The sequence below is a fragment of the Neurospora tetraspora genome (assembly GCF_033439725.1).
Source record: "Neurospora tetraspora strain CBS 560.94 chromosome Unknown B0H65scaffold_1, whole genome shotgun sequence".
NCBI lineage: Eukaryota > Fungi > Ascomycota > Sordariomycetes > Sordariales > Sordariaceae > Neurospora > Neurospora tetraspora.
Genome location: NW_026944383.1, coordinates 6161613 through 6185197, shown reverse-complemented (window position 1 = coordinate 6185197; position 23585 = coordinate 6161613). Strand labels below are relative to the sequence as shown.

At 52.7% G+C, this 23585-nt stretch overlaps 8 protein-coding genes across 8 annotated transcripts; 3 read left to right on the top strand and 5 right to left on the bottom strand.

The window, feature by feature from the left end:
• Positions 1-670: 670 nt before the first annotated feature.
• B0H65DRAFT_415459 (pyridoxal phosphate-dependent transferase) lies at positions 671-1948 on the top strand (the record flags this gene model as incomplete). The annotated part of the gene is made up of 3 exons (XM_062823987.1): positions 671-737; positions 794-1052; positions 1117-1948. The coding sequence occupies 3 exons, from the start codon at positions 671-673 to the stop codon at positions 1946-1948; spliced, it is 1158 nt and encodes a 385-aa protein (XP_062687051.1).
• A 1887-nt stretch (positions 1949-3835) lies between these two features.
• B0H65DRAFT_54973 (glycoside hydrolase) lies at positions 3836-6201 on the top strand. The gene is made up of 3 exons (XM_062829680.1): positions 3836-4135; positions 4198-4857; positions 4927-6201. Exons 1-3 carry the CDS (start codon positions 3951-3953, stop codon positions 6134-6136), a joined length of 2055 nt encoding a protein of 684 aa, XP_062687050.1. The 5' UTR covers positions 3836-3950; the 3' UTR covers positions 6137-6201.
• A 304-nt stretch (positions 6202-6505) lies between these two features.
• B0H65DRAFT_54948 (uncharacterized protein) lies at positions 6506-8638 on the bottom strand. Its single transcript, XM_062829660.1, has one exon. The coding sequence runs from the start codon at positions 8149-8151 to the stop codon at positions 6757-6759; it is 1395 nt and encodes a 464-aa protein (XP_062687049.1). The 5' UTR covers positions 8152-8638; the 3' UTR covers positions 6506-6756.
• Positions 7799-9651, bottom strand: B0H65DRAFT_555050 (Bromodomain-containing protein). Its single transcript, XM_062830010.1, has 2 exons — positions 9462-9651; positions 7799-9356 (listed from the first exon to the last, which is right to left on the bottom strand). The coding sequence occupies exons 1-2, from the start codon at positions 9514-9516 to the stop codon at positions 8179-8181; spliced, it is 1233 nt and encodes a 410-aa protein (XP_062687048.1). The 5' UTR covers positions 9517-9651; the 3' UTR covers positions 7799-8178.
• A 363-nt stretch (positions 9652-10014) lies between these two features.
• On the top strand, positions 10015-11754 carry B0H65DRAFT_417803 (Rad1-domain-containing protein; the record flags this gene model as incomplete). Its single annotated transcript, XM_062824111.1, has 3 exons — positions 10015-10153; positions 10223-10301; positions 10617-11754. 3 exons carry the CDS (start codon positions 10015-10017, stop codon positions 11752-11754), a joined length of 1356 nt encoding a protein of 451 aa, XP_062687047.1.
• A 1976-nt stretch (positions 11755-13730) lies between these two features.
• Positions 13731-17468, bottom strand: B0H65DRAFT_54881 (uncharacterized protein). The gene has a single exon (XM_062829604.1). It carries the CDS (start codon positions 17254-17256, stop codon positions 14203-14205), a length of 3054 nt encoding a protein of 1017 aa, XP_062687046.1. The 5' UTR covers positions 17257-17468; the 3' UTR covers positions 13731-14202.
• A 2850-nt stretch (positions 17469-20318) lies between these two features.
• Positions 20319-21215, bottom strand: B0H65DRAFT_54867 (uncharacterized protein). The gene has a single exon (XM_062829591.1). It carries the CDS (start codon positions 20991-20993, stop codon positions 20676-20678), a length of 318 nt encoding a protein of 105 aa, XP_062687045.1. The 5' UTR covers positions 20994-21215; the 3' UTR covers positions 20319-20675.
• A 935-nt stretch (positions 21216-22150) lies between these two features.
• B0H65DRAFT_54848 (uncharacterized protein) lies at positions 22151-22582 on the bottom strand. The gene has a single exon (XM_062829584.1). It carries the CDS (start codon positions 22517-22519, stop codon positions 22289-22291), a length of 231 nt encoding a protein of 76 aa, XP_062687044.1. The 5' UTR covers positions 22520-22582; the 3' UTR covers positions 22151-22288.
• Between the last annotated feature and the right edge of the window lie 1003 nt (positions 22583-23585).

Below are 23585 nucleotides of genomic sequence, written 5' to 3'. Positions count from 1 at the left end.
ATTTTGGCAAGTCGGGTGTACCCCGTAAACTCACCATTCGGGGCAGGTCCATGTGGGCTGACGGGGCCCGAACTCGGTCGGGTCCGAAGACTTTCGGACAGCGTTCCATTCGTTTCCCGAGTAAAGAAGTGGGCCGAAGGGATCGTGAAACACCGACTTTTGATACGATCAACCAACCTGAAATGAATTTCTGAATGGCCTCAAAGGATTACGTCAAAGTTACTCCCCCGAAGTTGATTCAGGCAAACGCAGCAAGAATGCCCGGAACGAATGTTCCATTCCCCGAAAGAGGACCGTGCCCACAGGGGCAGCTCTGCCGTGAATTTCCATTGCGGCCCCTAAATGCCAAAGGTGGAGCACCGTTACAGTGGAAAACACTTGCCCTTTAGGGCTCCGATTATGCCGGAGACGGCGACATATGCCCGCAGAGTCACACCGGAAGAGGTCTAGAGCTCGCCGGGCTGACGGCCACCTCTGTCCGGTGTCCAACGGCGAATCTGACGGGACTTCTTCGCCACTTCAATTGACCATGCCGGCCCAGTCCTTGAGAGCAGTTGCCCGACAAGTTAACATCGCCGGCCGACAACCTTTCCGTTCATATTTCAGAAACCCGGTGGTTTTTTTGTGTGCCCAACAGTCCCGTGCTATTTCGTCAACAACACCCTTCAAAATGAGCCTGTCAGAGGTGCCGAATGCCTGGGTTGGCAGCGTCGGCCCGGGAGGCTTCGATCTCCGAAGTAAGGAATCTGATAGGACTTCGGAACCACATAGTTATCGACTAACGTTTTTTCAGGTGATACCATGACAACTCCCACGGCGTCCATGCTTGCCGCTATCCAGTCCTGCTCTCTGCTCGACGATGTCACGCAAGAAGATCCCACCACCAGTGACCTTGAGGCCCACTGCGCTGCTTTGTGCGGCAAGGAGGCCGGCCTCCTCGTTTTGTCAGGCACCATGGGTAACCAGCTAGCTATGAGGTCTTTGCTCACCCAACCGCCTCACGGTGTACTCTGTGATGCCCGCTGTCACATTGTAAAATATGAGGCTGGAGGGTGAGGCCATTTCTGTGTTTCTTTCTTCGTGCTTACTAAGACCAGCCCTAACAGAATTTCATAGTGTCTCATCCCTAACGGGCGCCATGCTCAAGCCTGTCTTGCCTAGCAACGGCGTCTACCTTACCCTCGAAGACGTCAAGGCCAACGCCCACCTCGACGAGGACGTGCACACTTGCCCGACTCGTGTGATCGAGCTCGAGAACACGCTCAACGGCATGATCATGCCGCTCTCGGAGGTGCGCCGCATCTCCGCCTTTGCGCGCGAGCATGGGATCAAGATGCACTGCGACGGCGCGCGCTTGTGGGAGGCGGTGGCCTCTGGTGCTGGAAGCCTTACCGAGTTTGCCGAGTGCTTTGACACCATCAGCCTATGCTTCTCCAAGGGTCTTGGTGCGCCCATCGGTAGCGTGCTGATAGGCCCCAAGGACGTGATCAAGCATGCCCGGTGGGTAAGAAAGTCGATTGGCGGTGGACTAAGGCAGTCGGGCGTGGTGGCCGCTGCGGCGAGGGTTGCCGTTGACGAAACGTTTGGCAAGGGCCCCAACGGCGAAGGCGGCAAGTTGAAAGGAGCGCACATTCTGGCTAAAGAGATCGAAAGGATATGGACGGGCTTGGGCGGCAAGTTCCTTCATCCTGTCGACACCAACATGGTGTGGCTTGATTTGAACGATGCGAAGTGCTCGGTGGAGAGGATGAATGAGCTCGGTAAAGAGGCCGGGCTGAGGCTATGGGCACCTCGGTTGGTCATCAGCTACCAGGCGTATGAAAACCGTGACTTTGTTCTCCCCAGGCTGGAGAGCATCTTCAAGACGATCATGCAGGAGAAGGCGACAAAGGCTGGGGAAGAGTTCCAGAAGGCTGAAGGAGAGACTTCGCAATACCGGAGCAAATAGATCAATAGGCTCTTGCGATGTCCTCTAAAATTTACGTAATCGAAGAGTCTATAAGCCTCTTCTTGATCCATCGGCCCGCCCTCTACATGGATAAAAGGGCCGAGAGAATATGCATCTTTGAGGTTGGGCTCGAAGGCGGAACCCCCGATGAGCGAATGAGGTGACTCGGGCGCAAGGCACCTTCCAATATTGTGATCTTACGCTGTTGTTGATGAATCGGTTGCTTGGCGCACAGTTCTCCAACAAGAACCTGTTGATACCAAGCACATAGTCGCGAAGGTTGCTCAGCTTCTTGTGTGGCTGACATCTCTTGTTTCTTCAGATTTCCACATGTCTCTGTTGTTGCGACTTGAATCGGTTGATATCTCATCTTTCTTTGTACACAGAGCCCATGGCTTTTTGAATGCGCCGAGGATAGAATAATACCGGATGGCTCAATGAGATGGCTGGCAGACTGTGAAGCCGAGCACACCGGTTGGCTACTGTGGAATCTGATGTTGATCGAAAAGGGGGCGGGTGTTCCTGTCCTGGTGTGATGTTGCGACTGGCGAACTTCAAAGCCAACCCGACACGGCACCGAACGCTGTTCTCTTTCTCCGCACTGGGACTTTAGGTCCCAGGACAGGGGGCCTCGACCCCGCATTTTGTGCTTCCCGCGATGGAGAAGACCCCACTCCTACCCTCCAAGGATCCACTATACTAGCCTGACGTCACCGAGAAAGAGCGAATGACAGCGCCGAGAGTTTGCGGTCAACGAAATTCGGAGGCAGGGTCAGCCAAAGTTGTTGGAGTCGACACTCTCCCGCACGCCCCGGATGCGGGGGAGAATGTGGATTTTCTGATTTGAACTAAAGCTCTTCAACTTCGTTGTTGTTCTACGTTCCAATCGGCAGTTGTCCTAGCGCGGCGAGAATTGGTGTTCAATTCATTGCTCTTTGCATTTCTCCCCTCGCAAGTTGTACGCCGAGTCAATTTCGAAGACGCGACAAGAACTCTGCTGAGTTATCACTTTCTCCGCGGAGGTACATACCCAGGTCCAGATGGCCGAATGTTGTTGGGTCCTGAACTTTGTCTCTACAGGTGTGACAGGCTCTGCAAGAAAGACGAGATGGAAACATTGTTTACTTAACTTGATGTTGACCCGACATGATTGATTGGCTCTGTTATGCACAGCGGGAAGCTTTCCATGTTGCATCACATGGGATGCTTAAAGTGCTTGCTTCCACAACCGCATGTCGTGTAAGGAATTGGGGAAACACGAGAACAATACCCTTATCCTGTACATCATGGCTCACTCGGGTTGCTGGATTCAGCAGATGAGACACGGAGTTCACATTCCTCACGTTCCCCAGAAATGCCTCGTGCTGACCCGTCCCAACAAAGAAAAACAATGGAACCTGGAGAAATGCGGAGAGGATCAGCGTCACTTTTTCTCTCGACGAGCTGGGGTGCAGGGAAGCAGGGGAGCAAGCATGACCTCGCCATGCTCGCCTACCTCGACGCACGTCGATTCTGTTTCCTGGAAGCAGGCTGCATGCAGGTTTCTGTTGCATTTATAAGTTGGGCAGATTTCCGCAAAGGGAACGTAGTCTGCTTGCCGCTGACGACGGCATGGTCTGAAGCAAGCCTTCTCAAAGTTGAGTGCCCATCACCGGGTGAAAATACCTCTACCGGATTTGATGTTACATATAAAAGTACTGGGGCTAAGTGGAAAGCTTACCGGGTTGGCAAGCACTCCCCACATCATCACCACGCTTGTCACCGGCACCTCCTTCCCGTCCTGATTTTCTCACCGAACTTGTGGAGTTGCAGAACTTGGTAGCATTGGACCTGACTGTTGGGAATCTGGACCAGCTTTTTGTCTTATTGCCGCGTGCAGGTATAATAAACCTGCTATTCCTCTCTCTTCCCCCCATAAACACTTTTTTCGAAATACTTACCGCCAGTTTCTATGAGGCAGTGAAGCCATCAACATCTTCCCGACTTCACACCAACAACAAGCATGGTATCACGAGTCCTTGGGGCAGCTGTGCCCCTGGCTGCTGCCATTCTGCCTGGAGCTCGCGCGCTGTATGTCAATGGCTCAGTGACGGCTCCATGTGACTCGCCAATTTATTGCTATGGCGAGCTTCTTCACCAGGTTGAGCTTGCTCGTCCATTCTCCGATTCAAAGACCTTCGTTGATATGTAAGTCATTGGCCAACATCTCCTGGTGATATGAGCACGTTATTGACCCAACTTCCTTGTAGGCCCACCATCAAACCCGTCGATGAGGTCCTTGAAGCTTTCAGCAAGCTTACCCTCCCATTGAGCAACAACTCGGAGCTCCACGAATTCCTCAACACCTACTTCGGACCCGCTGGTGGCGAGCTTGAAGCGGTACCAACCGACCAGCTCCATGTAGCGCCGACATTTCTTGACAATGTCAGTGACGATGTGATCAAGCAATTTGTCGATTCGGTCATCAACATCTGGCCAGATCTCACCAGAAAATACGTTGGCGCGGGCGAAATATGCAAGGGATGCGCTAACAGCTTCATCCCCGTCAACCGTACCTTCGTCGTGGCTGGTGGCCGCTTCCGTGAGCCCTACTACTGGGACTCGTTCTGGATTCTTGAAGGTCTTCTCCGCACGGGAGGTGCCTTCACCGAGATCTCGAAGAACACCATTGAGAATTTCCTTGACCTGGTGGAGCAGATCGGATTTGTTCCCAACGGAGCAAGGCTTTACTACCTTGACCGCTCGCAGCCTCCACTCCTTACGCAGATGGTCAGGATCTATGTTGAACACACCAATGATACAAGCATCCTTGAGAGAGCGGTGCCAATTCTGAAGAAGGAGTGGGAGTGGTGGATCACCAACCGCACTGTCGAAGTCACTGCGGATGGAAAGACATATTCTCTCCAGAGGTGAGTTGAATGAGCGGAAGAACGATCTGGCATGACCTGAGCATGTCTGGCTAACATCTTTTCTCGCAGATACCACGTCGACAACAACCAACCCCGTCCCGAGTCTTACAGTGAGGACTACATTACCGCCAACAACAACTCTTATTATGCTACCTCTGGTATCATTTACCCAGAGAAAACTCCTCTTAATGATACCCAGAAAGCACAGCTGTACGCAAACCTCGCCAGTGGCGCCGAGTCAGGATGGGACTACAGTACTAGGTGGCTGAAGAACCCTAACGACGCAGCCCGGGACGTGTACTTCCCTCTCCGCTCGCTCAACGTCCTCGAAATTGTTCCTGTTGACCTCAACTCGATTCTTTACCAGAATGAGGTCACCATCGGCAAGTTCCTCGCTCAGCAGGGCAACAAGGACGAAGCTGAGGAGTGGGCCAAGAAAGCCGAACAGCGCAGCGAAGCCATGTACAAGCTCATGTGGAACTCGACCCTGTGGAGTTACTTTGATTATAACCTAACATCGTCCTCCCAAAATATTTATGTGCCCGCCGACCCTCAAGTCTTCCCCTTCGAAAAGCCCAGCGGCACCCCCGAAGGCTACCAGGTTCTCTTCTCTATCAACCAAATGTTCCCCTTCTGGACTGGTGCTGCCCCAGACCAGCTCAAGGCCAATCCATTGGCTGTCAAGCTTGCCTTTGACCGGGTCAAGAACTTACTCGACAACAAGGCCGGCGGCATTCCCGCTACCAACTTTGTCACTGGCCAACAGTGGGACGAGCCTAACGTATGGCCACCCCTCATGCACGTCCTCATGGACGGTCTCCTCAACACTCCGGCCACCTTCGGCGAGGATGACCCGGCGTACCAGGAGACTCAGAATCTGGCCCTCCGTCTTGCCCAGCGCTACGTCGACTCGACCTTCTGCACCTGGTACGCCACCGGCGGATCCACATCGGAGACGCCGAAGCTGCAGGGTCTCGGTTCCGACGCCAAGGGCATCATGTTTGAGAAGTACTCTGACAGCTCGACCAACGTTGCTGGTGGCGGAGGCGAGTACGAGGTCGTGGAAGGCTTCGGCTGGACCAATGGCGTGCTGATCTGGGCCGCGGACAAGTTTGGTGATAAGCTCAAGAGGCCAGATTGCGGTGATATTACCCCCGCGAATGTGGGCAAGAGGGCGGTTGAGCTGGATGCCTTTGATGCCAAGTTTACGAAGAAGTTCGCCAGGAAGGGGAAGCTTGAGAAGCTGAAGGCCAAGTTCAAGAGGCGCGCCGCTATCTAGTTGGTGTTCTTTGAGTTGAAGAGGGGCATGATTATGATTTGCTTTAATTGACGTTGTTCTTCTTTCACTTAATGAAGAATGGAGTCTTACTTTGCGAGCCACCTTTCTGTTTGGGGAGTGGACACAACAACTACCTATGATTTTGTGTTTGCTGGCGCTTGTAGCACGAGATACCATGTATTGATAACGTCGAGTCAATATGATTCCACACACGTACTGATGAGAGTCTCTTACCTTGTTGCCTGAATATCCATCCGTTGCCGAGTGAGATGAGTTGTGGGAACGTCGTACTTGCTTGCCGTAGTCCAGCAGGTCGAACCACAGGCAGATCAACTTGGGGCCATACATCACATATTTAACACATGGATGATGGCTCAAGAAAGATATTTAGATGAAAAGTACTACCTTCACGCTAGTTAATGGCTATAACTCAAATCATCCTCTGCAAATCATAATAGATTTCAACCACCGAAAAAGGGTATAAAACGAAAAGAAAGCGAAAACCGCCAACTGCATGTCTACGCCATATCCGCACCAAGACTATCCCACTCTCTTGCGCTAAACGCTCGCTCGTCCTCGAGAGCCTCCATTTCCGCTGTGTATGGGCCCTCCCGTCGTTTCTAGCGCGTCCCAATAGGGTTGTTCTTCCTCTGGGTCTGTGTTTTTGAAATTCCTTCCTTCCGAATTCTGAAAGAAACCTTTTTGCTTGGGCTCTCCGCTTCTATATCGTGCTTCCGCGGAAGGTCCGTGACAGACTCCCCATATGGGTCCCTTATCATCCGCCATGCAGAACCTTGTCTCGGTCCAGAACTGTCCGAGAAGGTACTGTCAGACTGTGACGATGTTGCAAGCTTGCGCCGTTTCGGATGCGGGACCGGAGAGTCTTCCTGCTCTTGTGATTCAACCTCTTCGTGTTGCCGTTTCCCTGGCTGGTTCTGCTGCTGCTCTTGTTGCTGCATCGACCTGTCAGATGGAGGCGATGCCGCACGCTTGCGTCGTTTCGGATGCGGCGGCACTGGCGAGTCGTCCTGCTCTGGTGATTCAGCCTCCTCATGTTGTCGTTTCCCTGGCTGTCCGGAGGAATTTCGTTTAGGTGTTCCCTGCTCCATCTTTTGTTTACACCGGTTGGTGTATTCACGATACCGCGCTGACAGTGACGCACGGAATCGAGTAGCCAAATCGGGATCCAACAGCGACTTCCATACGTCCACGGCACTCCTCCGATTTGGGGCGTCGGTGTCGATGGATTTGAGTATTTCTCGCCATATTCCTCGAAACTCCGAGAGGACATCTTCTCCATACCGGTCTAGCGCAGCTTGCTGTTCCCATTTCCCAAAACCGTCTGGGTAGATGAGGGGCTCTGGTGCCTGTATGAACCCCTGAGTATGGCCTTGGCTCACATTCGAGACATTACTCTCAGTGCCATTTCCTCCTGTCTTCTTTCCACCATCCAGTTCCTGGTCTGGTAGCTTCTTTGTTGTTTCTAGATTCTGTAACGGCTGTACTGCATAATCGGGACGTGACTTTTCAGGGCCAGCCTTCGAAGCGCGCGCATCAAAGCCAGTATTCATAATCACCGTTTCTTTGTCAGCACCAGCGGACAGTGCCCGGCTGCCATGACGACTGTCAGGTTCAGTACTAGTCCTGATCGCCTCTTGTAACACCAGATCCTCCTTTTTAGCGGTGGCTCGGGTTTTCCTGGGTTCAAAAAATGGAGTGACCGTCTTCTTCTCTCCAGATGGTTGATCATGTGCTTTCGGTTCTTTCTGAGCTTGGGGCTGTGTCCATGTGCTACGGCCCCTGTTCGTGTTTCTCCCTCTCTGGTGGATCCTTGGCCTACCACGGCCACGTTTGGGGGGTCGACCGACGCGGTTAGCGCTGGTAGCGGGACGATTTTCGCTCCAATCCGGATCAGCATCAACGTTATCATTGTCGACATGGGCAACAACGTTTTCGTATATGCCATGTGTGACAGAGTTGTCATTGTCATGCTGGGCAACATCTTGCTCCTCCATCTGACGGTCCTCACGACTTCCACCCTTCTAAGGCTCGAGGTGTGACCACTCGGGAATCGCCTTGATTTGCTGCCACATGTACTTCTCGACCTTGTTGGCGCACTTTGCGTAAGGGGTGTTCTCGTTATTGTACTTTCGGCAGTTGTCGAATATGAGCTTGGCGTCCTTAATGAAATCCTCGGGCGTGTTGTATTGATCTTTCTCAAGCTTGTCCTCCATGGTACTTAAGTCCATAGGCTCCTTGATGACATCGTAGTAGTCGTGCACCTCGTCTTTGTTAACGGGTACCAGGAAGGGCCAACTACTGGCATGATTCTGCAAATCATTGAGAAGGTGCAGCAACTGGTTGTAGTTGGGCCCGTGGCGTGGCTGACGGGCGAGCTCGTCCATATCTGGGCTCCATCCTGAAGCGCGGATGGCTTCGACTGAGAGAGGGTCGATGGGTGTTACGCCGTTTTTCCACTGCTTGGGGGGCTGGTGGACAATGTGGGATTTGCTGTAGGCACGGATCTTGGCCTGAACACACTCCTTCTGCTTGAGAAGCATGCGGCCCATCTCGAGGTAGCGTACTCGCGGAAGCATGCTGCACTGCATTATAGTGCCGCCTTCATAATCCTTGATGTAGCCCATCCATACTGACTTGTCGAGTGTGATTTCCTTTGTGAAGCCTTGTTTCTTGAAGTAGCCAATGGCATAGTTGTCGGCGTATGTGAGGAAGTGCATGACGTCCGAGGTAGCCTTGACATAGTCCTTCAAATGCGACATGAGATGAGCACCATAGCCCTTGACCTGCTGGTCGGAAGAAATGGCGCAAAAGACGATTTCGGCGAATTGGCGGCCCTTGAATGGTCGGTATGTGATGCCACCAACTACCTCGAGTGGCTTCTTGACGATGGCGATGGACAAATGCGTCCGGTCGTAGACAAGACGGGCGATGTAGTCCTTGGGCATCTTGGGTAGTTGTTTCTGGAAGATGCACTTGAGGCCGGTGAGAATGATCAGGCTTTCGCGTTCGCCATCGTTGTTGACCACACGGAACTCGATTTCGCCGTTGCGTTCCTCGATAACGGCGGCCTTCTCGGGGAAGGGAATGGCGGGGATTTTTGGCTTCTTCGTGTCCTCCGTCTCCTCGGTCGAGTCGCTATGCTTAATTCGCTTCGCCGACGAGGGAGAGGTAGGCTCCTCGGTAGCCTTACGCTTGGTGTCTATTGCCATTTCACACGATGTCAGTCATGTCCGCGCCGGGAGGCTTGCGCAGGGGATTGAGGGGCAATGTGGCGTGGAGCGAAGAGGGGTGATGGGAGACTGACTTTCTTCCTTCATTTTCATGTTGTACGGCAGGGCCGCGACGGAATTAGCGGGCATATCCGCCTCGGCTGAGGACCGATCGATGCTTGGATGTGTTCGCGATTGATGAATCGATGATTGACGATGGTTGATTGACGTCCGTTGTCGTAGTGTGACCGCGTCGGGAGACGTGTGGTGGAGCGGTGGTTGCGGAGCGGGAGCAGGAGGAAGTGGACCATTCCGTCAAGGTGGAAACAGCAGGGCTGACTAACAGGGGTTAAGATTCGCGGGCGGGACCAAGCTCGGTCGACGCTAAACCGTTTCAGCTCCGAACACGTTCACCACACTGCAGCGTCTGGTGTCGTCCCTCTGCTGTCCACTGTCAGGTCCCGATCTGTGCTGGAGCTTCAGTTGGATCTGGGGAAGCTCTCTCGAACTCCTGTCGAATCTCAATCCATTGCACCAACATTTCCTGTCCTCGGTCTTGATTCTTGCGTGCCCTGGATGTCCAGATCTTGAGCTTAGCTTGAATTGTACAATCTTCTACTATCCGCAACCAATTGCTCCCCAGGCTAAATGGATTCACCACTGCTCGAGGTCTGGCACGCCGCGTCTGGCAGCCCGTTTCTTCCCACTGTTGGCAAAGGCAGCCAATTCTTCGTTGCGTTCCTCCTCCTCCTCATCGGCTTTACCTTGACCGGCGCTTTTACTCTCAGTATGTGATTTTATTTCAGCCTGGACACCTCCCAATTTGACCTTGTGCTAACCAGAAACCACCTCCTAGACCGGTCCATCGTCAATCTGCCTCTCTTGGGCATCCCGGCTTCTTTGGCCTTTGCGTACGTCCCCGTTGTGCTTCGACTGTGTCCACTCGACCATTCATTTTACAATCCAACCACTCTTTTATCCTGAACTTCAACGCTGACCAATTTTGGGCGCAGATTTGGCGTTGTTTACATGTTCTGCGCGGTCGGAGTTTACGTTTAATACTGAGATACCCTGGAGATCAAAAAACAGAAGAGAGCAGTCTTCTCGCACTACGGACCCCGCGAGATTCTGTACAATACATAGAGTCATATACCAAAAAGCAAGCCGAGTTCTGAACATCACACGCATCACACGCCATCTTTCCTTTTACGCTTATTATACATAGATCTTCGAGGTCATTTTCCAGCCAGCAACATGTCACAACCAACTCAAGACGCCGGCCCTCCCTTGTTCAGGGCAGTCGCCAGCTCCACGCGCCCGCTCTACCAGCTCCTCAAAGCGATCGGCTTCACCAACAAAATCCACGTCGAAATCACGCCCGAGGGTCTCAGATTCGGCGCCGACCACGCCCGCGTCATGCAAGGCGCTGCCCATTGGAACAAGAACCTCTTCGCCAGCTACACCACCAACCTCCCTTCAGCCCATGACAACGACGACGACGCCGCCGACGACCCCGAGCCCGTCTCCTTCCAAATCTCCCTCCCCGCCTTCCTCGAGACCCTCCAAATCTTCGGCGTCGCCGACGTCGCCGCCCGCCAAGCCCGTTCCGACATCGACCCCCTCGTGCGCGGCAACCCACGCCTGAATCACCAGCACCGCGGCGGTAATGGTTCAGACGCCTTCAGCCACCAAACTCTCCACGGCGGCGGATCCGCCTCCTCTTCCAACGGCACTTGCATCCTCAGCTACCCCTCCGACGGCGGACCGTTCAGCATCATCCTCGAAGAAGCCGGCGTCAAGACGACCTGCAACTTAACCACCTACCTCCCCGAGATGCCCGAGGACATCCCCTTTGACGTCGACGACTTGTCCTTCAAGGTGATCATGCAGGCGCGCTACCTGCTCGACGCGCTGGCGGAGGTGGGCAGCATCAGTCCCGAGCGGCTGACGATCGTGGTCTCACGCAAGGAGCCGTATCTGCGGTTCAGGACGTCCGGAAGCCACAGTGGTGCGGGAGCGCCGGGGGTGGAGAGCACGGTGGATTTCAAGCGCGGAAGGGATCTGTTGGAGACGTTCTCGGTGAGGGCGGTGGATCGGGCTAAAGGCGAGAGGAGATGGAGCCAGACGTTCAAGTTTGACACGATCAAGGCGGCGACGGAGGCGATGAGGATTGCGAGCAAGGTCAGCTTGAGGGGCGATGGGCAGGGAGTGTTGAGCATGCAGTTTATGGTGGAGGTGGAAGGGGTTGGTGGTGCGGGCGGGGGGGTTCCGGGAGGAGGAGCTGGGTTGAGTTTCTTGGACTTTCGGTTTGTGCCGTATGCGACGGATGGGGATGAGGAGAGTGATACCGAAGGGGAGGGTGATGATGTTGATATGGGTGAGGCATGAGGTTCGTAGACATCAAGTGTTACTGACGCGTGGTAACAGTCAACTCGAGGTTACCTGTACTTTGTTGAGCATTATCAATTGTCGCAAGATCTGGTGATATTATATTTGTGAGTTGCGCATCGGAAGCAGAACCTTGTTCATCTCGTGACGGTTCCATCGCGAGGTAAATGTGCACTGCTTACCGTGATATCAGTCCGAGCTATCATCCCTCCCTCCTAATGAACCACACTGCATCACGACATCACAAGCGTTAACATCTCTGGCAGAAGGAACTACAGGGCGATCTCAGCAGCAACCACCAATTTCAACCTTATTATCTAAAATGCACGAGCAAAAAAAACTCGAAAAAAAATAGGAGACAATCCAGAAACCCGACTAAGCACGATCTTTATTCTTCCCCCCAGTTCGGTCCCTGTACCCATTCCCTCGAATGTTTCGCACCAATCACGGGTACTCAATCTCGAGAGTCTGAAGAATACCGTGCCTTCTGAGTACTATTGACAAGGTCTCTTAGATATGACTGCATACGCGACTTATCATTGGGTCACGGGACAGTCCAGGTCCACTCAAGGAGCGGCCAGGGACAGCATCTTACACCACGGTAAGCTCTTCCTGCTGCACTGGAATGACATCCGTCCTCGCTCAACATTGAGCGGGAACATTGGGTGCCGTCTCGCTTACAAATCGGCGCGGTATACAGAAAATATCTTTTTGTCAAGTGCTTTGTCCGGGAATCGAACGCGGCACGCCTCGAGCCGAGCTGTGTGGTTGCCCACTTGGAAACTCGGCAGTCGGGTGACTGTTTCTGATTGTCTGTTTGAGGTGGAAGGAAGGCGCGGGGCGGGGGGTTAAATACCGGATGGTAAAGAGGGAAGGAGCGAGGGAGGGCAGGTTGGTCGGTCAGTTAGGGAAGGAGCGAGGGTTGAGATGGGATGGAAGGTGCGGGAGGGCGTGAGACGGCTTTGGTGGGCCTTCACTCGCATCGAAATATTGGGATGGAGGAAGGAGGAGGATCTGAAAGAGACACAGCATGAAATCCATCCATCCGTAGCTGATGCGTGGAAACGCTGCGAGCGGCGATGGATGGATATGACTTGGTTGTGATAAAGATGATTGAGCCAACTCCTTGCCCGACGGAAGTCCAACAATGGCTATCCTTAAAAGACGAGCACACGCCGGTTGGACGCATCGACGGTTCATGGCACTTGCCTGCGGGAGCTTGGGGAAGTCGATGTTCCCTCATCAGCAGCTACACTTTCATCTCCTGCAGTGTTCCTGGCTCGAAGTATCGATCAGCATCTGCCTTCAGAATCCGGAGCAATATGAATAGGCAACTTCAGGTTGACTTACTTGGCTTTCTTTGGCAGGTAGTCATCGACGAAGGAGACAAATCGAGTGCAGCACGACCAACATTAGACCATTTCTCCACATCAAGATATAAGATATATGTAATGCAACAAAGTGCGGAGGTCAGAGACTTGGTAATGTGGTTGATTCCGTTCTGAGAAGAAAAAGGAACCAGCCTTTTGGCTGGGGGGGACTTGGTTATGAACACGATTCCCCGTCTCGTTGCCCACCAAACTTCGAAGCAGCCGTCTGGCTTATCTGTGGGAATAGTTTCGTTCCTTCCTTGACAGCACTGACCTCCTTCCCCTTCGTGATGCGGTGGCTCGCTTCCTTCTGTGCCTGCAACTGGGTGGGCAGCCTCCTTCTCCCAGCAGGATGTGCCTTCTACATATCAACTGCTTCCTTCCCACATCGTGGGCCAAGTACCTAAGCAAGTGCGGCCGACCGTGCAGGCAACCATGAGGCAAGCCTGTCCATATTGCTTGGTCCTGACAATATGAAGATGATGTAGGGCCTTGGAGTGATGCAGGTACTGCTCGTCTTTCGCCTCATTTAAAGCTTTGTGGCATGGATTCCTATGAAGGGTGCGGAACGACTTGTGCCTTGTGGCATCGCCTCATGGGAGTCGTGACTCAGGTTGAACCTTCTCATCCGTATATGTCGGGTGCCCCTGGCCTACATGGTCGGTAGAACGATCGATTTTTGCTGAGAAATAAATGAGGTAGATGGATGTCTGAGGTGAATGATGTGCGCATGGTGTGTTTTTTGCGACAGTGATGTTGATATTCAGAGTCCTTGTTGACTACTGTGTAAGCGAGATAGTCCACACAGCATGTACACTCAACAAGAAATCATTTCAATCGTTGCTGTTGAAGAGGAAAATTATTTTCGCCATGATATAGATCAACTAAAAAGTGGTATCGTAAAAGAAAGTAACAGAAAGATGCGTAAAAAAAAGACCTTGGACCCAAACCAGAAACGACTCAACGCCATTAGTTCAGTTTGCCCCCTAGTAACTCGTATTTCCTTTTTCCTTTCCCTCAACATTCCAACCCCTTCAACAACAATCAACTCCATGCAAACAATCAGCCGATCAATGAATCAATCAATCCCCAACGCAACATGCTCCGCCTCCCACTTGAGGAAATCCCCCAAGTCATGATCCAAATTGAACCCCATCGGGATCACGTACTCCTGGCCATTCACGTCCCTTGAAACCACCATGTTGAGCGCCGGGCTCTGCGGCAGACTTTTTATACTTTCTTGCGAGTCGGCGCGGCGGTGGCGAGGTCCTTGAGACCCTTGCTGCCAAGTGCGGGCGCGGGCCGCATCGATTGCTTGGGAGATTTTCTTGGCTGTTTGCTTTGTCGGCTGTGAATGTGGTGGTGGTGCTTGTTGATGTTGTTGGGTTGTTGGGACAATCGACGATGGAATAACCGTTTGTTGCTCGTATTGGAAAGCAAAACCTCCTGGGAGAAAGGGGGATTCGGATCGTTGGATGGTTGGTGATGAGAATAGTGAGGATGATGTTAGTGCAAGGGAGTATTGTTGTTGGATTTGATGTTGTGGCGTCCCGGGTCTTTGAGTGTGTGATGGCTGGAGCCGGGATGTTAAAGTCTTTGTTGGTGTTGACGTTCGCAGCGTTGGTGATTGATTGCGGTTGATTGATGTTGGAACCAGGGTGTTGTTGGTGTTGGTGTTGTTGTTGTTGGCGGCATCGCTTTGACTGCGACCGCGGCTATGATCCCGGCGAACGGTGGGATTGGATGTTGGCGCTTGGAAAGGTGACAGCGAGTAACTCCAACTTTGGCTGTGAGCGTGACCATAGGGAGTGTTGGTTGTAGGCTTCTCGAGATGGTCCCTTGATTGACGTTCGATAGGCCAGGTTGAGGAAGGTGTCTCTCGTGATATCCAGGGCAGATAGTGTTGTTGTTGTTGTTGTTGCTGCATCTGATGAGCAGCAATGTGAGTTGCAGGGGCATGGAGAGGAAGATGACCATTGACGCTCGCCGACCGCTCATGGGAATGTTTTCGGTCCCAGTCGTATGCTTGCAAATGCTGAATCCGACGAAGTGCGTTCCCGGTTGGTACTCTGCCTCTGCTGCCGCTGTCTGGAGGTTCTCGTCTACCCATGTTCAAGGGGCTACCAGAACTCGCGGAATGCGTATGCAAAGGGGCATTTTCTTGTCTGTGCTTCATGAGCTCGATCTCCTCGTCGGCGGTCGGAAAGGTCCTCAATGCACCATACCCATCGAACCCGAAACCGGAGAACCAGGCAATAATGTCGTCGCGCTCATTAAGCTCAGCATCCGAAGGCCGCGAGTAGTCAAGGGGGTCACTGTCGAAGTCGCCGATACCGCTTCCTATCGAGATTTGGAAGGCTACCCAGTCAAGACCATATTCAGCATTGGCGGCGAGCAGGTTGATGGGAGGCTCGGGTTTGGGTAATCGGATTGGTCCGTGACGGAAGGATGGCATTGTCCAAGTGTATGGGGTGCCTTTGAGGAAGATAAAGTCGTCATTGTTGGCATCGGAGCCAAATCCAGGTGATGAGGTAGACGTAGGTGTCAACATCGAACTGGTGATGCCCTCAGGAATGGTCGGAAGAGGAGGTAGTTGCCTGGACGGAGTGCGCCGCGGTACGGGCCTGATGGGACCGGTAGTGGAAGGTGTAAGATGGGCGACACTCGGGGGCTTTGGAGGTTGTTGTGCTTCTTCTTCTTCGAGGCGAAACATAATGGGTAGGCTGTGTTCCTTTCCATCCTCCGCCAAGGCGACGGGAGGACTTCTCGGCCGGTTCTGTTTCTGTCCATCTTCTTGCAACTGCTGCTTTGGTGTTGCGCAGTCGTCTCTGGTGATCTCGCCGTGATCAGATAAAGACGGTCGTGCCGTCTCAAGTGGAGGAGTTGCCGAAGTGACAGTCAAGCTCACGCCGGCATTGTCAATCCGTGTCGGCAAGTCGTCTAGGTGGAACGGTTCGACAGGCGTAATGGGCTGCTGAGACGTTTGATCACCTTCTTGACCGGTTGCCGTCACTCCATCATTCATCGCTGACTGGGCTAGACAAGCTCGGTCCATTATTTCCTGCAAGACGCTCTCCGGCAGCACCTCATTAGCTTCGATAGGGTTGAAACGTTCGAATAAATTTCGGGCAGTGTCTGGTAGTGCCCATCTTGATACCTGTGTGCTGACTATGCGCGGCCGCCTTTGGGATTTCTTTGACTTCTTTCTCTTTGTCCTGCTGGCCGAAGCAAACCTTGCCGGGCTTGTGAGCAAGAAAGACCTTTTGGAAGGCTGTGTGAAGGATTGCAATGACGCCTGACTTCTTCTCCGCGCTTTATTCCATTGGGAGGGAGTATCTGCAGGCGTCAAAGGCTTTGTGTGATTTGCCGAGTAATATGTCGTCGGCGGGATCACAAGCGCCGGTAACGGCAGCTTTATTTCGATCGGGGACCGTTGTGGCTGGAATGCCCTATCCATCTCCGGAATGAGCTGCTGGATGTCGTTCGAATATCCATTGCTTGGTGAACGATGTTGCTCTCGTGAGCCGGTATAGCCTTCGGCAATCTCCTCTGCAGATATAGATTGATGGTTGATCCCCAGGCCAGTCAAGGTAATACTTGGTCGACGAATCGTATAATCCCGGTTCGGCTCGTCTTGTTGCAGGGGAGGTGAAGGCGGCAGAAGAATAATTTGGTGTAACTCTTGTGTACTTGGTGTTCTGGGAGGCGTTCCCGGTGTCGTGCTGGAGGGTTGGCTTCTCCCTCGGGCTTGCTGTGGCTGGTGCTCGAGGTGTTCAGGACAAAGAAGTGGACTCCTCTGAGGACTTTGGCCTCCGACACGCCGGGAAGAACATTGAGGACTGGTGTGGTCTGTGCTATAGCCGCAGCTGGACAAAGAAGACCTTGATGAGAGCGGAGTGTCGGGAAAGGGTGGGATAATTGTGAGTATCTTGTGAAGGTCCTCTTTCTTCGGGACATCGAGGTCAGGCTTTGAACCCCTTCGAAGACCCCATGACCTCATTTTAAGCTCTCTGTAGACCGACCTGTAGCCTTCATCGTCGTGGTGAAAGTAAGAGCCCTCGTATTCCTCGACAAACAGGGTCTTCCGTGGAGAGACGAGCTTTCGGATTGTGGATCCCGGCTTTGACAGCATCTTGGCCGGAGCCTCCCGGGCATAACGGAAGAAAGGGAAAGGACTAGGGTGGAAATGTGAATTTGTCTTTGTACATGGCGTGTGAAGGGTGAAGCGGAGTGATAAAACTTGTCGGTGCCGAAAGGTGTCGTTTTCTGCTTTGCAGTTATGGAACTCTCAGCCAACGGTATGATGACACCAGCAAGAAGGCGAAGAACCTTGGGCCAAAAGACAAAACAAAAAGAAGAGGCATGGGGAGGCGAGTGATAATATTCGCAAGTGGCCGCCCTGACGGTAGCATCGGAATGCTGGGGCCTGGGACCTTTGTCGATGTGTGTTGTACGACCCGTACAGATTACGGCTGACCCGCATGGTTGGGTTGGTCTTCGCACTTGCAAAGGGGGCACCTAGAAGTAATGGACGCCTGAGAGACGGGTAGAGTAACATGGAGGAGTTCCTGTGCCGAGTGTGGCGTGGTCACGCACGTCATACTCTACCATCTTTCACTCGTTCTCATCGTGGATGCGTAGTAGTTTTTTTACAGAGTGCCGAGTTCAGCGAGGAATGGTGTTGGTGTCTGTATCCGTCCAGGAAGTTATCCGCGGGCAAGGGATGAGAATGTGACATCCGCGGGTCAACATCCATGTTGGCCATAGATAGTGCCTCGACTGGCACCCCAGGTGGTTGTTGTCCAGACTCAGCATCCTCTCTGTTGGATGTTGTTTGGGGATCATTCCAAAGCATCTCCGGTCAACTCGACCCTGCAACCCTGGTCCCCTTGAGCCATCCCAAGATCTGCCCTAGGGTCCAGGGTGGTGATGCCCTGCCATTGGCCAACAGGGCTGCAAGCTTCTATTTCGGCCCCCCTTCAGTAACTCAAATAGACCTACGGTACTCGTCGGTTAGGTTGGTGGAGTCCACAGCCAAGCCAACCGACTCTCATCGTCCCTTTGAGAAATGAGAGTCGGTTGGCTTGTGTAAGCGAGGCCCCCAGAGGGTGGACTCCACCAACCTAACCGACGAGTAGCGTTGCAGCCCGCATCATACCTACCCGCCCAAAGGCCGAGGACGACGTCGTCCTTTGCAGCATTCCCGACCCCCAAATGGTAACCTACGACACAGCCAGATTACGCATACCACTTTTGGTATGAGTAGAGAATGCACAGCATGGTTCGAGGGAGCAATAGAAAGGTAGCAAAATGCACACTGCTTGGGGCCAGCCGTCCAACCAGCTAAGGCTCAGGTCAGTGTTTGGGGCAGCACTCACTCATACATGGCGAACCGTGCATAGGGCTACCCATTCAGCTTGATGGGTAGCAACGGACGAGTTTGTGGATTTACACAGCAGCGGCGACCGGCGTCAGGGCAGCGATTTTATCGATAGTCCGGGCCTCTGTAAATTGCTGTGTTCCCAGAATTTCCCCGCGAACAGATGACAGGACTCGGCCGCATTTCTTTACTCGATGCCGACTGGACTGGCCCGTAGGCCTCACTGACGAATAAGAGACTTTGGCCATGGATGTCAGTGTCAACCACGGGCGTGTTCCGTAGCACAAATCCAAATGCTTATCTGGATACCTTCCTCTGGCCCCATTCGCTTGGCGTGGTTCCCGAGAATGGGAAGGCCACTTGTTCGCCTTGTGGGGTGGCGTTCATGACCGTTTAACACGTTTTCAGGAAGGCTCGTAGGGTATGGCGAGGGCGCAGCATGGCCAAGTCTCTCACACACCGGTCATGATGGCCGAGTGATGAATTGCTGCTGCCTTCAAGGCCACCTCGAGACTGACTGACAGGAGCGTCGCACCAACACTTGGTCCAGTCTCAGCATGAAGCAACTCGTACTGCTTGACCAACACTCAAAGAACTCGCCAAGAAATTCTGTTATCAATCAGGCAGCTGCTGTCAAGGCCGGATACGCCGTCTAGTCGTCTCTCCCCGACCTCCATTGGCGCAAAGAGCTGAGTCTGCAGCGTTTCAGCAGTGATTGGGGGTTTGCTCGATTAGTCAGTCCTCTCCTGAGGGTGTTATCCTGTCGGCAGCAGACCGAGGGAAGTGTGTGTGGACCGGCGTGTTTTTGATCACGCGGAGATGAGGTCGGCCGATGCGGGAGATGAAGATGACGGTGGGATGGGTGCCGAGGGGGACCGGACGAGTCCGAGGCCGAACTGCCCTGGGTGGGGGACGGGATGACGGGAACCGACGGGAAGATTCATGTTAGTCACGGCCCGCCTGAAACAAAACACCAACAGCGCTGAAAGAAACAAAACCCCACCGAAATGGAGGGGGTTCTCCACTAAAACGTCAGGTACGTGCACGCTGTACCTGAGCCGCTAACGGGCGGGTTGCCGGATGCCGTGCGCTAAAGAGCGGGAAGGTGCGAACCGGACCTCCTGGGGCGGTGACCAGTGAGGAGCGAGGCCTGGTGATTCCTTTCCTTTCCTCCTCGGCTCCTTCCACTTGTCGCTTTTTCTCCTCAACATCACATCCTTCACAGAACCAACACCATCACATTGGACAACATCTGTGGGGTATCAGAAGGGAATTGATTGGCTTCCTGATATTAACAACAAGCATCGACACATCGAACCGGCCGACTTTGTACCACGTCGATACCGCACGCATGCGAGATTCGCTCCTGTCACCAACGTCGTCACCAACGTCGTCTTTCCCTGCCGAGACCATTAAATTTGAATCAAGCATCATGGTCATTGAGTCCTGCTCCTGAATTGCCGCGCTTGTACAGCCGCGCCGCTTCGCCAGTGCTACTCTCTGCGGCTATCACCACCAACGACGGGACACTATTGGTGCTGCGCCACGCTTATCATCACCATCACTGCCCCTCCCAACTCGGATACGATTCAGAGCTTACACAGAGCCTCTCGAGGGCATCACAGAGCTGATGTGCAGATGCGGGAACGGCTATGTTGACGTGCAGTTCCTGGTGTTGCGCTAATGCCAGGGGCACCCCGTTACCCCTGGGTGCTGGTCCTGGCTACTACTCACTACTCAGCTAGGTATACGACTGACCGGCTTCGGACTATCTACACCTTGATCTGAGCGCCTGTTTCCGTCGAGATTTCCGAGCCCTTCGAGAGCCCTTGGCCCTAATCAACAAGGTCAGCCCAAGAAAGATGCTCAGCAACTTCCTATAACGGTTCAATATTTCGAGCGGTACATCAACAATTCCCAGGTGCCTTGGGGGCAAAGCTGTTTCACGCAAAGCCAGGAGAAATTGACATGGGGCTCATCCCCTCCACTCAATATTGGAATCATCTCGACGGTCACAAGTGTCGCCCTTTAATCCGAGCAACTGCGCCTCGAGTCTTCTATTGCCTTGGGGTCTAAGAGTTGGGGTACCATCACCGCCATCACCTGCTTCAGTCGTGTTTCTGCTTCCTATCGAACCATGTTCCCCCTACGGCGAGTCCTCTATTCCCGGATCACATCTTTCCACCAATCACGAATCTAAAACTCGTCGTCTTCCATCCGTCGTCATATGTTGGACCTGGTCGCTTGAAGTCTCTCGCCTCCTGTGACTCGGCCTGTGCTGAGGGCTTCGAAATGTGCGGACTTATTCGACGCTCGCTCAGATTCCGAGGCAGGATAGCATTCTGGACTAGGCTCGTTGCGTGGAACCAAACTTGAGGCGGTGTCTCGTGCTTGAGGGTGTAGTCTGGCTCATCAACATCGTGCTCCACAAAGACGCCTAAGGTTTGCCCCCAGTCAGCCCGTTGTACTTTCAAAAGAACCTTCTTCATTACTTACTAACAAGTTGCGCCTCAGGTGGAATATCTTTTCACGCCTTGCCCATCAATATGGTCAAAGGACTTCATTTGCCCGGTCCATGTTCCTCGTCCTGGTTGTCTTGAGATGCGAAGCGGCTGCGTGAGTCGGCGTATGGACGTATTTCTTGCCTGATGTCTCTGACGCGGGCTTGGATTCCTTGGATGATCGGCTCAAACAGCGTGTCAGTGATTCGACCGAGCCTTTAAACAAGCCAAGTGGCGAGCGTGGTGGTTTCGTGTCTTTCTGTGCCTCCCCTCCACCTCTTTCTAAATCGCCGTTGTTGTTGCCCGCCATTTTTCGAATATTGTTAAACAATTGGGATCAGGAACGAGAAATGGAAGTGCGAAGAGGCAGGAGAGTTCTTGATATTTCACCTCGCTCTCTCCCTTGCAGGAATTTGGGGTTGAAAATGACTTATGAGTGCAGCAGGTGAGACCATTGACGAGAAGATCCATTCCGTCGGCAAATTCAGCCACAAGCGTGGATGTCTTGCTTTTATAAACCTCCTTGACGCGTGGACCTTCCAAGGCCTCCCACGGTTCACACCAAGATGGTGTCTTGGCGGTGCAGCCCTATCCCAATGAGATCGGTCACGATATCACCACTACGACCTCGCTCCTCGAGCTAATGTACGTCTAAGACCGTCAGAACTAGAGCTGCAGCATATCGATGATTGCTCAGAATCAGTCTGATTCTTCCGGAAATGTCTGTTGTCATTACATGACAAACGACGTCCCGAAAAGGTCACTTCTCCAGAAGTGGCTTTGGAAATGCCAGCGGAATATAATGGGCAATTGCTTCCGCTATGCTTGATGTTGTATTGGTCGTCCCAAACATTCGGCATGGCCGCTTCTCATCCCAAGCTCGCCGGTTGTGTGGTTGACACCCTCTGATGGTTTTGATGGGTTACTAGTTTCAGCTTGGTGGTGTGACACGCCCCTCTTTAAGCCCACAAAAACTTCCAACCTATCCCGAACAACTTCGGTTGCTGACGTTCGCTGACACTACCGCCCCTGGGGAGTTTGTGCTTTTGGTGGCGTCCTGGGGAACCGGTTCGAAGGGCATTCCGTGTTCCCAAGAAGAGGGCACGACAGGTAGCCACCGGGTGGCTTGAGAGAGGGCCTAGAGCCGCACATGCAATCTTGATTGGAATATCTGTCACCACCTTCTACCCTCCTTCATTCGTCTTTTCCATGACTGAGGGTGTCCTCCTGACAGTGTGCGGCATCCATGAGCGAGATTGAAGCGGCAGCTGGATCGTTCATGATCAGGCTGAAGGGCACGAAGGGCTATGGAGCGTACAGTTTTGTTCGCTGAGCAACTTCACAGAGGCTGATGAACTAAATACTAGCCGGATATTCCAACTGGGCCGTCCAATATTGACTGGGCTGGCTGATACTGAATTCGAATCTCGGCTTTTAGTTTCTTGGACGCCCATTTCAAGCGAGAAACCAGGGATGTCACTAACGAACAGGAGAAGCAACACTTCATGGGACATACTGATAAGAAGATTATTTTCCTTGTCCTTTGGAAGCCATTTAATCCAGTTAGTCGGGAAATGAGTGTCCATTTTGCTAACGGCTGACCATAACTCGATTTAGAGTCTAGACTTCACGCCGACCTCAGCCAGCCTCATCAACGGTTTGTGTGACCACTTCGGCCAAGCGGCAAGTGGCAAGCCACTCCCTTCACTGTGCTGATACGTTGAGTCCTAACCAGCGCGTGCGCCCGCTGGACATACATGAGGGAAGGAGTTACTGAAATCTAAAAGTAAACTGAACGAGTAAACTAGGTAGCTCGTAGCCAAACTTGCCATTCGACTCTCTGTCTGGTAAAGGTAGGCTTGCTCAAACAGTAGGTACGTAGTCATTCACTGGTGGAGATAGCTGTGGAAGTTGCGACCTATTGCAACATCCTCCAGTCTCCACGAGAGATGGGTGAGTAGTTAAGAAAAACCAATCACCCAATGACCAAATGGCTGGCTCCAGATAACTTAAATCACCTGTTTGTTGATGAACGGACACTTCAAATTGCGATGACAGTCACCAAGTGTCCAATGGGGGTTCTACAATGTTGAATGCTCGTTCAAGGAGAGATCTGGTGGCTAGCTAGGTAGGTAAAGATCTTGATTCAATTGTTGGTTTGTTACTTAGGCACAGCCTTTCGCTTCAAATGTGAATGAGTTTGTGAGATTCACGATGTGAGTGACTCAGAAGGGTTTTTGAAGTAAGGGATTGGAGTAATAATGGTTGAACGAACGGGAAGAGAAAAGCAAAACCGAGGAAGTGGACGCTTGAAAAGGTGAGCTTGGTAACTAACTACCTTCGTTTCTTTTCGTCAGTGATTAAGTCGTTCAACCAGAATAACTTCTTATTCCATCACCTTCCTCCGACAAGCTATTTTCTCATAAAACCACCTTTACTCCCAAAAAGGTACAACGCAAAAAAGAGCTTGCGAAGACAAAGACAAGAAAGCAACGCGAACGGAAAGAGATGAGCCAGGAGTGAATTTCAATGGGCTACTGGCGCATAATATGCATGCCGATGAATGGTATGGTATATAAA

Coding starts and splice junctions, on each gene's coding strand:
- B0H65DRAFT_54973 (XM_062829680.1), top strand. CDS start 3,951: ATGGTATCACGAGTCCTTGGGGCAGCTGTGCCCCTGGCTGCTGCCATT. Junction 4,136..4,197: donor TCAAAGACCTTCGTTGATAT/GTAAGTCATTGG, acceptor ACTTCCTTGTAG/GCCCACCATCAAACCCGTCG. Junction 4,858..4,926: donor AAGACATATTCTCTCCAGAG/GTGAGTTGAATG, acceptor CTTTTCTCGCAG/ATACCACGTCGACAACAACC.
- B0H65DRAFT_54948 (XM_062829660.1), bottom strand. CDS start 8,151: ATGGAGGAGCAAGATGTTGCCCAGCATGACAATGACAACTCTGTCACA.
- B0H65DRAFT_555050 (XM_062830010.1), bottom strand. CDS start 9,516: ATGCCCGCTAATTCCGTCGCGGCCCTGCCGTACAACATGAAAATGAAG. Junction 9,357..9,461: donor CATGAAAATGAAGGAAGAAA/GTCAGTCTCCCA, acceptor AAATGGCAATAG/ACACCAAGCGTAAGGCTACC.
- B0H65DRAFT_54881 (XM_062829604.1), bottom strand. CDS start 17,256: ATGCTGTCAAAGCCGGGATCCACAATCCGAAAGCTCGTCTCTCCACGG.
- B0H65DRAFT_54867 (XM_062829591.1), bottom strand. CDS start 20,993: ATGAAGAAGGTTCTTTTGAAAGTACAACGGGCTGACTGGGGGCAAACC.
- B0H65DRAFT_54848 (XM_062829584.1), bottom strand. CDS start 22,519: ATGTCCCATGAAGTGTTGCTTCTCCTGTTCGTTAGTGACATCCCTGGT.